At 49.5% G+C, this 14,602-nt stretch overlaps 3 protein-coding genes across 3 annotated transcripts; 2 read left to right on the top strand and 1 right to left on the bottom strand.

Annotated features, from left to right (window-relative positions):
- Positions 1-6,664: 6,664 nt before the first annotated feature.
- Positions 6,665-8,575, bottom strand: STEHIDRAFT_150933 (MFS general substrate transporter; the record flags this gene model as incomplete). Its single annotated transcript, XM_007311317.1, has 7 exons — positions 6,665-6,824; positions 6,888-7,254; positions 7,338-7,562; positions 7,618-7,706; positions 7,760-7,923; positions 7,978-8,172; positions 8,528-8,575. 7 exons carry the CDS (start codon positions 8,573-8,575, stop codon positions 6,665-6,667), a joined length of 1,248 nt encoding a protein of 415 aa, XP_007311379.1.
- Positions 8,576-10,824: 2,249 nt separating this feature from the next.
- Positions 10,825-11,866, top strand: STEHIDRAFT_19373 (uncharacterized protein; the record flags this gene model as incomplete). The annotated part of the gene is made up of 5 exons (XM_007311240.1): positions 10,825-10,911; positions 10,961-11,058; positions 11,127-11,170; positions 11,233-11,668; positions 11,725-11,866. Coding segments are annotated over 5 exons (807 nt in total), but the record flags the coding sequence as incomplete, so codon positions are not given.
- An 877-nt stretch (positions 11,867-12,743) lies between these two features.
- On the top strand, positions 12,744-14,284 carry STEHIDRAFT_143166 (alpha/beta-hydrolase). The gene is made up of 6 exons (XM_007311318.1): positions 12,744-12,993; positions 13,046-13,359; positions 13,418-13,576; positions 13,670-13,876; positions 13,937-13,992; positions 14,075-14,284. Exons 1-6 carry the CDS (start codon positions 12,869-12,871, stop codon positions 14,126-14,128), a joined length of 915 nt encoding a protein of 304 aa, XP_007311380.1. The 5' UTR covers positions 12,744-12,868; the 3' UTR covers positions 14,129-14,284.
- The last annotated feature ends 318 nt before the right edge of the window (positions 14,285-14,602 follow it).

Consider the following 14,602-nt stretch of genomic DNA (forward strand, 5'->3'; position numbering starts at 1 on the left):
GTGGTCCGATCCCAAATGCTGACACAAGTCAAGCTTTGTATCTTAGGTTCGATCCACGTACGCACAAAAGCGAGCGGAAGTTATCATTCCCTAACTTCACAGTAGGCAAATCTCGACATTTTTTGTTCGCAACACACATGTGCGCGAAGGCAATCTCGAGCGCGCTGTCCTCGTCAATGAAGTTGGACTGAAAAAAGGTGTTTTTACTCGCTATCGGGTCCGAAGTACACATTTACACCGCGAATAATAGCGATGCTTAGATTGCATGCAGGGTCTTCGCAAACGATGGTTCGATCCGTTGTGCGTACCAAAGTCTCTGAAAAGCAGGATTACCCGATCCGAATGCGTACATATGTGGCGACAAATTTTGTGACAAATTTCGCCCAAATGTTAGATTTAGGATCGAACCTTCGTACCAATATGCATCCCGCCTGCGCCGCCGGCTGGCCTGTGGCTGAGGCGAAATCGCGAAACGCGCGATTCCGCATACTTTCTGAAAGCGCTGTAAGTATTAGATGTACCACACGACGAAGAGAAGAAAACGATGAGACCAGGACTCACGTAAAAGCAGAAAAAGCCACAGTACCTTGGCAGTGCTAAAACGTTTTGTGATCGATAGTTTGACCTTCATGTTACAAACCTAGGTATGCTCGTTCGGGGATGACGATATGGCTAATAGAGCATATCCCCGAAGTACCTCGGTCATATACCTGATGCTCGAAGGGACACAACTTGGAGACCTACGGTGTAAGTACTCACATTGGCCTGCAGTCAGCCTAAATCAGCAGCATACAGCATAGGAAAGCGCGAATTTAAACTGCCGCTTGGAACAAGACGAGGTAGAATGGTTCAGGTCAGCGACAAGCGACGATGATAGTGGTTTAAAAATCGTGTCAGAAACCAAGTGCTGTGGCCATCGTGAGGACAGCCTTCGGCCAACTCCGGCATGGCCCGCCACTCGGCCATGTAGATATTTATGCACCTTTTTCCCTCGAACTGTGGGGCTTGGTCACCAGTCTAGCTCGCACCATCAACTCACCAAGGTCTACTGTGATCTCCAGACGAACTGTCGTGTCCATTTGCACTTTGTTTCTCTCCACATGAATTCCAACGATCGCACACTTTGGGGCGTGCTCTGCTATCATGCTCGCCAAACACCTCACCACGACTTCCTCGTCGAGGACAAAGACGTTGTATTGTCCTATGCTGACGCGTTTGCGCTCGCCTCAATTCTTCTCCCCACACGCATCCGCTCTCTGCACCCTTCGCTGGGGACACAGGGCTCGAATCAATGCGTTGTTCTTCTCAGTCACAATAACACTCTCTGTCCACTTCTTATTTTCGCCTGCTGGTGTTTGTCCATATCCGTCGTTCCAGTCAGTCCATCGACAGACCCTAGCCTGTGGCCGGCAATCGTCGATCTCGTCGGGCCTTCCATCATCGTCACTTCGTCCGAATTCCTCATTCCAATGGCCTCCCGAGTTCAGAAGAACGGAGGAGGACCAGAAGTGCTTGATATAACCTCACTCATACCATCAGAGCACCTCATTGTGTCTGTGCCTGTTACCTTTCGATCCGACTATATACCGTCCTGTCAATCCTGGATTCGACGTTCTGGCCATGAGTTTTCGGACGGTATCGCCAATCCTCCCCCCATAGAACAAACTCAGCAAGCAATCACACTCTTTACCAGTTCAGCCATCGATAGAGAGACGCTGAAATGTGTAACATACACTCATGCGATGCTCTTCGAGTCCTCCGAAAGAGCAATGCTTATGTTGGGTGGCTCTGTGTACTCCAGCCTCCCAAAACGACATCTAGGATGGCTTCCTCTTAGCCATTGTTTCGAATTTTGCGTCATATTCTGGTGTGTTTCAGGTTCCTCCGCTTTGGATAAATAAAATGATGGGAATTCACTGACATTTGTCATGTTTGCTGTCATAGTGGTCTCGTTATGCGTACCGGAGGCGCCTACCTCTTTTTCGATCGTGCTCGCTCCTCCCCTTCCTCAGCGCCTTCCACAGCATTACCACGTCTTCTTCTTGCAGCGCTGGAGCACCATCATCCGGTCTCTACGTTGGCTGTTGTTCCTTCCGTTTTGATCGAACTCCTACGAATCTCCACCCAACCCGATCTCGACCGACTTAGAGCACTTCACTCATTGGCTGTGGGGGGCGCACGTACTCCTGAAGATCTCTTCCAATGGGCAGCCTCCCAGGGAATACGCTACTTTGACTGTTCTGGTGCCACTGAGGCAGCAGGTACTGTCTGTATTCGCCGAGCCGAGGACCACGATCAACGAAAGTTCGGACTACAGATCATTCCGGGGCTTATGGGGGTATTGGAGAAAGACGACCTGCAGGATAATTTTGGGCTGCTCATCATACGTGGCACCGTGCGTCTTTGATTGAACTTTCTTCAGTTCGGTTGCTTACTTTTCGTTCCGCCCAGTATCTTCCGTCTGGTTACAATCACCGCAAAAGCGGTGCATATCATTTTGATCCAGAGACCGGCGTCACGACCTATCATACCGGAGATCTCTATGAGCACCATCCCGAGACTCCCGCACTCAGCATCGTCAAGGGTGGTCCCTTGCCTCCATATGATCCAACTCTTCCGCCTCTGCGAGGTCAGTATTTGATCAAGGATCTACGGCATAAGCTCACGACGTTAGCAGGTCTATCCTATGTGGGCCGTAACGATGATTTGGTCGTCTTTTCCTCCGGGATCAAGCTCAACGCGCTAAGTTTGGAGCGACTCATTGACGATAACGAAGAAATCGTCCGCTCTGCTGTTGTTAGTAACTTATCCGCAGACGGTCTTCTAGTCTTGGTCCAACCACATCTGGCAGACCGTCTTGCTATTCCTGCAGACACCATTACACAAGCGGTTTTTGTGATCAATCAATCACTACCTTTCGAGAAGAGGATACGCCCCGACCACATTTTCTACGTTCACGAGCTTCCCACCACGACAAAGCATACCTTAAACCGCAAACTGGTCAAGAAGATCCTTTCGAAAGCGCACCATCTTCAAGATATACCTCATCTTTTTCCACCGCCACAGACCGCATCCAAGGATGCTACTCGCAGAATGACCCATGAACCAGATTCTTCGCCACGCGAGATATACAATCGTCTCATTCGGGTTATGTCAAGCGTCCTTCGAATCTCCGAAGAACACCTCTGTAAACCACACTCGACTATTTTAGACTTCGCGCTCTCTTCGTTGGCAGCGGTTCAGCTAGCTCAGGCATTGATGGAGGAGTTTCAGGTCTCAATTGCAGGCGCACACCTTTATGGTGCCCATACCATCGAAGATTTATGCGGCCTCGTTCAAAATCGCCCGCGCAATAGAGATACGCAACCCTTCGCCAGTCAACCGCCCCCAGAATCAAACCTTCTTTCCGTTGCACCAATACTATCACCTTCAAAACTGGCTATACATGTCAGTGGAGTTGCCTGCCGTTATCCTGGAGGCATCGAGAGCTTCGAGTCCTTCGGAGATGCCCTCTTTGCTCCGGATGCGTTCTTGGACCGTGTCTCACAGACTCGTCCAGAGGATAGGTGGTCAAGCTTCGAGAGAATCGAGAGCGATGCGATCTGCCCCATGCGTTGGTTGGATGGTTCTGTGGTTGACACCGTCGATTCCTTTGCTCAATTCTTTCGAATATCGCCTCACGATGCCCGCTCTATGAGCCCCAACGCGCGGTTAGCGCTTCAAATCGGCTACAACGCTATCGAAGATGCCGGTATAGCCCCACAGTCGCTCAGTGGGAAGTCTTGGGGCGTGTTCACGAGTACAAACGACTCTGGTTGGAGGGAGAGACAGATGCGTGCTTTATCTCTGAAAGGTGAAAAATTCCGCCTTTATAGCTTTGTCTTTGTGTCATTGTACTGAAATTCTCTGCCAGATTACGCACAGACCCTGCAGGGCTCTGCTGATGATGCCGTCGGCGCTCGATTATCATATTTTCTCAATCTCACAGGACCAGCGATGGACATCAAGACAGCTTGCTCCAGCAGTGCAGTTGCTGTCCACCAAGGTATGTGCCACGCTCACAGTTGTCATCTATCACACTCATTAGTCTTGTACTAGCATGCAGTTCCATTCGTAACGGTGATTGCGATGCTGCCATCGTCATAGCTGTCACCACGCAATTTTACCCTGCGGGCGCCATTTTTCGAGCTAGCAATGGCATAGTTTCCCCGTCCGGGAGGTGTGCTCCATTTTGCGAATGCGCCGATGGATTCGTTGCCAGCGAAGGAGCCGTAGCGATCGTTCTCCAGAAGTCACACGATGCTCTTACGCCCGCATATGGATCTATCCGGGCGTCGACAGTTACGCAGGATGGAGCTTCTAGAGGGTTTTTCGCTCCGAATCCGAATTCACAAAGGAGGCTTCTAGATGAAGCCCTATCGAGAGCTGAATGCACTGCAGACGATATCACGTTTCTCGAAGGTGCGTTCATTCGAAACTATCGTTGAAATTCAAGTTTAAATGGACGTCCCTGACGTCGGATTATAGCTCACGGGACTGGGACGCAACTCGGGGACTCCGTTGAAATCCAAGCAGTAAACGACGTATTTAGAGGGGTACGTACCAATCCCCTGTATGTGGGGTCCGTCAAAGCCGTTCTAGGACACACTGAGGAATGTGCAGGCCTCACAGGTAAGCAATTCATTCTGCTTTCTTACCCTATACTCTCACACGATCGTGCGAACAGGAGTATTGAAGGCACTTGTTTGCTTCGAGAAGAATTGCATACCGCCACAGCCTCGCCTTGGAGCTTTGAACGAACAGATCGATTTTGACGCGGTACCGATTATTATCCCGTTCACCGCAACCCCATTCTCCCACGGGAACCAGAAGCATATCATCGGAGTCTCCTCCTTCGGATTGTCTGGGACCCTTGCTCACCTCATCGTCGAAGAAACACCTCCCCAGAAAGCGACAACGTCCTACGGGATTATCCAGCGGTCATGTGCACCTAACATCTTCATCGTCACTGCGAATTCTCCCCATGAGCTTCTCTCGATGATTAAGAAGCACAATTTTTTCCTCGAGCACCAGCACTTGCAGCATGCGTCGTTAGCCACTACCTGCAGGACGACACAGGTCGGCCGTGATCATCTGCGTTTTCGCCAATCCTGGGTCGTCGATGGATGGAAATCCCTCCGACACGCTCTCAGATCTTTTTCCACGCCTTCGTCTACCATCCACTTCACAGCCACGCACGTGCGCCCAAGAGTGGGTATCTGGTTCGGAATTCCACTATCCGCCTCCCCCCTCATCACGTCTCAGCATCCACTATACCAAGAAAAGCTGGAATACTGTAGGAACCTCGGATGGGCTGAGGTCTTCGACTACTTCATGCATCAATTCGCGTTGGTCGAAGTCTTGAAGGAATTAGGCTGCATCATCACGGCCGTCGGTGGAGAAGGAATTGCGGAGTATATGGCGGCCGTCGTCGCTGGAGTCCTTCCCGAAAGCGTACCCTTCAGACTACACCAATCAGCGAATGGTGTAGAGAAAGGAGAGCGCTGCTTCGTACGATGTCCAGACTCGAGCGCCCTTGACGAATGTCTTACTTCGTGGTTCCCCGACGAGCTGCGCCGTACGGGTCAGTACGGTTCGAGCTTGTTCAGCATTCACGGGACTGCCGAAGCAGTGGCAACGTTTTGCGAGATGACTTCATTCGAGGTGCTTTCGCAGAGCGACGCCTGGAGCAAAATGCTACTGGGACCCTTCCCAGGTTTGCGTCCTCCAAAGATTCCGATCATCAGCGGCCACCTTGGAGAGCCGCTGGACGAAGAACTGGCACTTTCGCTCAACTATTGGGACAAAGTACAGGAGCGGGAAGTCAATAGCTGCCGAGGGTGGGAAGAACTTGCTCGTGAATGCGATACAGTCGTGTCGCTTGCACAAGGGGATGATATCTTGGCAGTTTTGGGAGACACCAGCATATCGTTGGCGAAAGTGAAGTCGTTGGAGGGTCTGATTTCTGAGCTGTTCATGAGAGGGTGTGAGATTGATTGGGTGAAGTTTTCGGGTAACGGTCCGAGGGCTCGTATGCCTACTTATACGTGGGCTATGGACAAGTAACCTGTATGTTTTGTGTCATTCCATGCCTTCCAATTTAGTCGTCGGTCTCGATTATTTTTCACAGTGCCGTATGTAATGATGTTTTGATATTGTTCGATGATCATAGGCCACGTAATTACTTTTTCGGAAACAAAGAAATAGAGAGAGACGACAAGCTTGGAGTAGGTAGTTAACTCGAGGTAACTATCTTCAACTTCTCGCATTCCCCTACATTAGTAAACTCCGAAGCAGGTTCACGAATTTCTTACGGGAGGAAGGACCAGTCCTTCCTTTACAATCCGTACCGTCGATTATAGACCCCTCCTATAAATTGAAACGACACAAACACTCGCCGATCGTGAGGACTTGGCGTGCTTCTCAATTCATGGCTTGGTACAGGCGATGGGAACTTGGAAAAAGAAAATATCATACGTCTCCAACGATGCAGTAACGGCAGGCAAAAACTTTGATCGAGTACATAACACAAGGTAGCGAGAACGAAGCAGTAAAGGAATGAGCATGAAATATGAGATCTATAAAGCGACTTCGTAGGAAATGGTCCTTGGTGTTAAAGAAAGTCTCAAACTTTCGCAAAGAAGTTGCGATTGATCATCAGCTTGACCGCTAGGATAAGAAACCCCCCTATGATGAGCGCGACACCTGTGTAAATGATAAGACCAGAAAAATCGCCGTGTTGCCGCGTCAGGATGGCACCAGCGATAGGACCTCCGACTAGGGACCTGTATCATGCGGACGATAGTGGATATTAGCGGGAGAATGGAACAAATAAAGAAAATACTGACGGAAATGACAATAGGCTGTACGCCATGCCAATACGAGTGCCGATCTGATCCATACGTGAAATTTGGGCGATACATGGGGTATTCAAGGATATGAATGCGCCGGAGAAGAATCCGTAGAAGACGGAGTAAAGAGTCAAAGCGGCCACATTGTGAGCATTGAGCCAAAGAGCGAGAGAGAATATTCCTGCGAGGACGGCGAATGGGGCGAGCATGTTATAGCGTCCGACGAGGTCCGCAATGTATCCGGGAAGAACACGACCAAAAACGCTTCCTGCGTTCATAACAGACAAGAGGTCGAAGGCGAGTCGCTGAGAAACTCCTTGATCTTGAGAGTATTGGACGATATAAAAGAAGGGCACAAATATGCCTGCAATCAATCGTAAGTTGAAAGATATATGGCAAAGCAGAAGAGAAGAAAATACACATGAAGTGAAGAGAAACAAGACGTACCTAAGCAGCATGTACCACTGCCGATTGAAAAAAGCATGAACTTCACGTCCCTGAAGGATGCAACGTCGATCCACGGGCCAGGCTTCTTCGGTGGTAAGCGGCTGGTACAAGTGAGGCAGGCGACGACACCGCACGCCAAACACACAAAGCCAGAGATGCGAACAGCCCAAGGAAATCCGACCTCGTTGAACAGGCGCTGAAGGAGCAGAGGGAAAACGACCCCGCCTGTAATGCGCATTTGATTCAGCACGTATAGAGGAAAAATTGGTTAGCTACACACCTACGCTTGAGCCTGCGACCGCGATACCAACAGCAGTAGCTCTATACTTAGAGAAATGGGTGGCAGCGGCGCTCAGGGAAGGGTAGAATCTGTATGCTCTCGTGTCAGCTTTGACAGGGAGAAACTTAAGAATAGTACGCACAGAAGACCGACTCCAATGCCGAACACGACTCCCTGGGCGAGGATGAATTGATAGTATTTTGTGGCAAGCGAGGTCATCATGAGGCTGAAGGTATAAATGAGCGTGCCCAGCACGAGGAGCCACCGCGGGCCATAGGCATCGAAGAAACGACCTATTATCCCACCCTGCCGATCGTCGCAATCAGCGGCGTAGTTATGTTGAAAAAATAGGACACATACCGAGAAGAAGAAAACCCACAGCTGAAGAGATCCAATCCATGAAATATCGGAAGGCGAATATTGTGAAAGCTGATGCTCTGAGTACCAAAGCTGAAAGCTTCCAAAAGCATTCATTTGTCCGAATGTTGCGAATAGTGCGAGAAAGGAGCCAAAGACAGTGAGGTAACCATGAATTCCACCTTCCTTGAATGGTGTCTGAGTCGTGGAAGTCGGCTGAGGTGCTAAAGGAGGGTCATGGTTGGCGTTCTCGAGCTTGGAGTCGACGCCGACAGGAGGCGTGCTCGTCCTTTCGTCAGTGCTTGACATGGTGGTGAGAAGACGGAGAGAGAGGCGTCGAAGGAGCGTCCTGGATGCACACCGCCCGGTTAGCATTCAAAATGCCGACGAGACGTTGAATTTTCCAGGCCGAGCTCAAGGGATCACATCGAGGTCATGGTGTGATGTTCAGAGAATTTCTGTTATTTCGCACCTCCTCGGAGAAATAATCTTTTCAGTGAATCCTAAATAGGAAATGGCTGAGCGCGAAACTGGGATAGCGCGCGCGACTCACCGGTTTGAGCGCCAAACTGATCGCGCCGCAATGCCTGTCATTCTCCATGCTCGAATCTACCCACAGTGACACCTAATCAGTTTCCTCCATCCTCAATCAGGGATCTCACTGACACCTTATTTCCAACAGATCACTCGCAGGCAAGGTCACCGAGGAGCTACTTATTGTCTGTTCGAGGCGGATGAGTAGGGGCGCCTCTTTTCTTCTTGCGTTCGGAAGAAACTTGGATTTCTATTATTCCCAGGAAGCGCTGTATTTGGATCACATCAGTTACCCATTGTTACTCGTGTGCTTCTAGAAACCCGGGTCTTACACTTGGCGCTCCCTCGAATAGAGGGTCCGACACGACACAAATAATTACTCCCGATCTCTTCATTCAGGTCTTGAACCTTACTTATTAATAATTTGTGCAACAGCTCAAAGCGATGATCTTATTCGACTGAGGCACAAATATCCGAGCATAATGGTCTCAGGGGGAAAGAAGGAGATCATCCCAAATGTTTTGGCTCGCCGACGTCTGCGACAGATCCTCGGAGAACATATGACATCTGTGGCATTTTGCGAAAAGTGTTGTCGACCACAGGGAGGTCTGGTGCGAACGACAACAGGGATATATCACATAATGACTCGTCTACATTGACAGTAGATCGGGTCCAGATGGGCACTGCCTATACTCTTAGTAGAAAAGCTGGTTTATTTCTAGCAGGTACACCGGACGTGTGGGAGTTGGGTCTCAAGCTATATTTTCTAGACTGCAAGTAGAATGATAATAATCACGATGCATCAGTACTTACCATTTTGCATATCATTTGGTGGACTGTAAGCAATAATATTCGCGACAGAGTATTAGGACAAAACAATCCGGCCTCGGTTTCAATAATGTTTGAAAAGGAGGGCTATATAATTTCTAGTCCATATTTTCGATCGCCCACATGGAAGGAAGGAAGGAAGGTTTATTCAGGATATCGCCGCGCCAACAACAGGCTCGTTATTTCCCGCGATGTTTGAGTGGAAATATATCGTCGACAACAGTTCTCAGTCTCGATGTGTCCTGGCTGTGAGGAACAGCCAACTTTCTGCTGCGTTAATGCTAAAATGGGAAAAGATGTGATACTTACGATCTGTCAGCGGGGCGGCAGTCAGCGGGGCGGCAATCAGAGGGAGAACCATCGAGTGATCCGAGACCACCGAGATGCTCAAGGCAGACATCTCACTTTTGGAACTTCCAAAAAGTCTCCGCGGTTGATCCTGACGCCGCCTCTACCTTCCATTATTGCCGCTGCGCAATCAATATCACGGGTTATTTTTGAACGGGTTTAGCGGGAATGATCAATGGACGTTCCCCCTCGCCGCAACTACTTACACGCGCTTCCCGGTACCCTCGGAACTCGATTCCGCTCGCCCGCAAGTACAATATACGACGACTATTTCCTCTTTCAAAAACTTATTACAGCACCGCTGATTGCTCAGATGCACTGCCTTAAAATATTTTGCCCCCTGAGATAAATCCCTGCGATTCCTCCCACCATCATCATCGGCATACCAGGTGTCGCTCATCACTTCACGTTGATGCATTCGATTGGATCGGATTCTGTTATTTTCAAGTCTGGCGTGATCCAAAGGTATTTTCGAGACTCGCATCGCTTGGGCGATTTATGGATAGAAACCTGAATGATGTATGAACTTATGTGAATCGTGTAGATCGGAGAGCGCTTCTTCGTTAGCGAATACATATTGTTAATCGTACTAAATACTGACCATCGACAATACCTAGATACGCCGCGTGATCCCAGTACCAACGTATTTCCGTCCCTATTGTTTTGTTAGTACAGTTTCCACGATAGTAAGAGAAACTCACACAATCCGTTGAGCTCCATCAACTCATGCGACCATCTGTCAGCTTCATCAGTCCTGCCATCCGAAATCCAGCTGGGTATTAGGTGTCCTTGACTCTGAATGGAGTACTCGTTTGTTCGTCGATCCACCACACTCGAATCCTCCAGCCAAGAATGCATCACGGTCCAGTTCATGGAAAGCTGTACGTATCTTTCCTCGATCTGCCTGATGGTGTGGGACACTACACAATCAGAAAATGTTACAACTACGTATCATTGTTGCGTGGCACTCTTGTTTATAGCGCGTGCGGTGTAACGAAGCGTGGGCGTTACTACGCCGTCTGCAGTTAACTCCACCTTGATAGCGCTTGCGCGGAGTACTTAAGTGTTTCGAAGGGTACTTGATCTCAGCCGCCAACTCAACTTATCGTCATGTCTGCGCTAAACGCCACTGAGCTACCAAATCCATTCACACCTCTTGCATTTCTTCCGCCGACATTAGCTTCACAGTTAGAAGCGTCCAGGTATCTTTATGTTGCTACTCTTGCGGTAAGCAAAATGTCGATTCGTTGTGAACAGCTCTCACATCAATTTCTAGGCCTTCATATGGGACATGGCCATGGCAATGCCAGACGAATACAGAATGCTAGTCTCTGGGAGGTTCGGTTTGCCCATTGTGGCGTATGTGGTGTCTCGGTGAGTGTTTTATCGTAGATACACATTCGCTATAACAAGTTTTTCTGAACCTCGCTGTTTACTCTCAGCATTGCCAGTGTGGCGTACGTCGGAACGAGCACCGCATTTCAAGGTTCGTCCTCGTACTAAGATCTCCTATGACTTATCTTCACTCATGACTTGGAAACCTTGCAGTATCATCCGTCGCTTCATGTGAGGGATTGCAAATAGCCCTTGGATGTTGTTTCGCCGTCGCTACCCCTGCTACATCCCTCCTGTTCTTCTTTCGTGTTCGCGCCGTTTTTCTGAACAACAAAATCGTCACATCATTCTTCGCCTTCATGTGGATCGCCGTTGTCGCAGGATCCATCACTGTTCCCTTCGCCATCTCGGGCGCCCATATAGGAACTACCGATCGGTGTATCAATACTGTGGTCAAACCGTACAGCTCCGCCGGCCTTGTTATCAACGGCTGCTCCGACACACTCGTATTCCTTGCAATCTCTTGGCGGTTGGTCACGTCCTCTCTCGCAAATGACCCTATCAAAGCCCGTGTACATCAATTCTATAGCGGAGACGGTCTTCCGAGGCTCTCGAAAAAGGTCTTGCAAAGTGGACAGCTGTATTACTTGTAAGAACATACACAGCTCATCATGTTTATTTCCTTCAGGACTGACCGCGCAGCAGGGTTACGGTCGGACTTAATATTGCTACTATGGCCCTCATCCTCACACCTTCGGTTCCGCCAGTCCTCCGTGCAATGTTCACTGTACCTAACCTCGCTCTTGAGAACGCCATGGCCACCCGCGTATTCAGAGCAGTTCGTTTAGGCGCAATACGCAATCCGACACCTACTTCTACTGGCCTTGGCTACTCTTCCACACCTCGCGCTCGCTCGAACGATGCACAACAAGCCCCCCCTTCAGAATATCCGCTATCGCCACGCATCAAGCCCCAAGCGAGCAATCACAGAGTCAATATCACCATCACGCAGCAGACTGAGGTTGACCGTGAGGAGCGTTCATTTACGAAGCCGGGTACTCTAGACGATGATCAGTTTGGTGGTGAGAGCGTTTAGCTTGCGACAGCTAGTTATTCCTGAAATCAGAGGCTATCATCCTCCGCTCCTTGTTTCATATATCCTCCATCTTCGGCACTGTACCTGATTGTATACCGTATCATCTGCTCCTTGTGCCTTGTACAGGTATCGGATGTTCTATTTTTATTGCAGACACTATTTTGTGATGAAATCAGCAGCATCGTTATCCCATATCTCGATTCTTCTGGGTTTCCTCTGTACAATAATTGGCTTCGTCACTGTCATCTTGTACTCAATCCTGCGTCGTTAGTCTGTTCACAAAGTGCATAGCAATCCTTAACAATCTCTCTACGTCCTATTATTCCTGCTTACCACTATCCCTGCATTGCTGGCCGCGTATTTATTAGGATTTTACCGTTCTCTGCAGTTTTGAGTATGGAAAATTCCACATTCCGCTTCAACGTTCTATATCGACCGCCGAAATCAAGGATCGAAACTCCAGAACCAACCCATTCCTCGGACCGGGATTAAGGATGTCACAACGTCATGCTTACTGTACCCGTACATAACCTCTCCGGTGGGCGTCTATACTGTAGACACGTGGACCTCTCGCGCTAGCAAGCAGAGCGTTCCGCTTTTGCTCTTCTTTCACGCTCATGTGGCAAACACGATACCTACGAGATCCTATTGTGCAAGAAGGACTCTCAAGGACGGCCTTCGATTTCCCTCTCAAGAAGATATAAACGTTCGCCATTGATACTGACTACCTCAGTTCATCGTCGAGCTACCACGATGAACCCCGATCTCTCCTACTCGCTTGTCAACGTTCCTAGTCGAACTCCTGGAACCTATCTCGACGTAGCCTGCTGGAAACCTAATATCCCAGGGCCTTTCCCGGTTATTATCGCGGGGCACGGGTGAGTCTTATCCCTATCGCTCTAAATCGAAATCTCGTTAACTCTCTCTTAGAATGACACTCACGAAAGATGCGGGACTTAAAGCGTTCGCACAGCGATGGGCAACTAACGCTGGTTTTGCCTCTTTACTCATGGATTACCGCGGTTTTGGCTCATCCGGCGGAGAACCTCGTAACCTGGTCTCACTGAAAAATCAAACCGAAGACTTTCTCTCCGTCGTCGAGTGGGTCAAAGCCAACTCCGACCAATTCAGAGTGGACAAGATCGTGGTGATGGGCAGTGCGATGAGCGGCCTCAACGTAGCCGAGCTCGTCGTTAGATGCAAAGATCTCGCAGGCGGAATGGCTCACTGTCCGTTGCTTGACGGTCGGTTCCACGCTGTGATCGTATGACTCCCGAACTCACTGACTGCCTCGTCTTCCAGGTTATGCTACACTCATGTCTCTGGACCCCAATCCTAGGCTCTTGTTCTGGGCTGCGGTTGATTGTGCGAAGTCTTGGCTCGGTCTCGCACCTCTCTATGTTCCCGCGGTCGGTAAACCTGGTGAATTCGCCTTCATCAACTCCCCCACGTCATATACAGGTCAGTAATCCTTAGTGTGCATCTGTATTATCCCGAGGGCCCCGAGCTGATGAGACATCATCATGTTCCGTTCGTTACGCCTTGCCACGCAAGGCTTTACGAAGATGTACGAGAAAGGGGATAGGCCATTTTCTGAGATGCCTAACGTCTTAGCTGCACGTTTGGCTTTTGAGGTCTTCTCCGCGCGTCCAGGTCTCATGCTCAAGAACGCAAAGTCTCCGATGTTGATAGTCATGGCAGAGGAAGACGACATGATCCCTGTAGCGATCACTCGAGACGTGGTCGCGAAGTCCTGCGGAAGTGAGTGCTGTGCTTCAGCTTTACTGAGGTCCTCTGTCATATTCACTGATGTCTCCGCAGAAGTTGAATTTGTAGCTGCACCCGGAGGTCACTACGATGTGATGGAAGGCGGCAAGGTATATCCATCCATATATGTCATTCCGTTCAAAAGACCTTATCCGAGTGAATAGACGCAGTTGAGCTGAGATTTTGTTGCAGGGTTTTGAAACGAACATCAGTGCGCAGGTCGATTTTCTGCGCAGATTACTGTAAAGAACCAGGGCGGGTATGAATATTCCATTCCTACTCTCCCGTGTGCGTGTAGCAAGGCAGTGCCAGATGCGTTTTTATTTTGTTGTCCTGATGGGGCTTGTCGGGGTGTGCGTGGAAGGTGATAACCTGAACTTCTACTAATAAAACATGGTTTGGTCACTGTGCGGAAGAACTTCCAGGAAACGTCAAATCAGTGGCGTGCTGATAATATGAGTGACGACATATATAGCCATTCTAGGCTGACCTTTTAGATCTGAGCGCTGAGCTTGGACGCCGAGTCAGGATGCCACAAAGGTGGTGGATCCTTCGTTTCTCCATTCGTTCTGGACTACTGTATGTGGCGTGGCATGGCGCTGCTTTGAACAGCCTCGTGACAGTTGAATGCTATGCTATAAGAGTAGTATCGTCTCTTGACCGTCCCTTCTTGGACACGCTCGGTAGGGTTTCTCGGAGAACTGTGAGCTTCAGAGACAC

This window comes from Stereum hirsutum (assembly GCF_000264905.1).
Source record: "Stereum hirsutum FP-91666 SS1 unplaced genomic scaffold STEHIscaffold_25, whole genome shotgun sequence".
NCBI lineage: Eukaryota > Fungi > Basidiomycota > Agaricomycetes > Russulales > Stereaceae > Stereum > Stereum hirsutum.

Coding starts and splice junctions, on each gene's coding strand:
- STEHIDRAFT_143166 (XM_007311318.1), top strand. CDS start 12,869: ATGAACCCCGATCTCTCCTACTCGCTTGTCAACGTTCCTAGTCGAACT. Junction 13,577..13,669: donor CTCCCCCACGTCATATACAG/GTCAGTAATCCT, acceptor TTGCCACGCAAG/GCTTTACGAAGATGTACGAG. Junction 13,993..14,074: donor ATGTGATGGAAGGCGGCAAG/GTATATCCATCC, acceptor ATTTTGTTGCAG/GGTTTTGAAACGAACATCAG.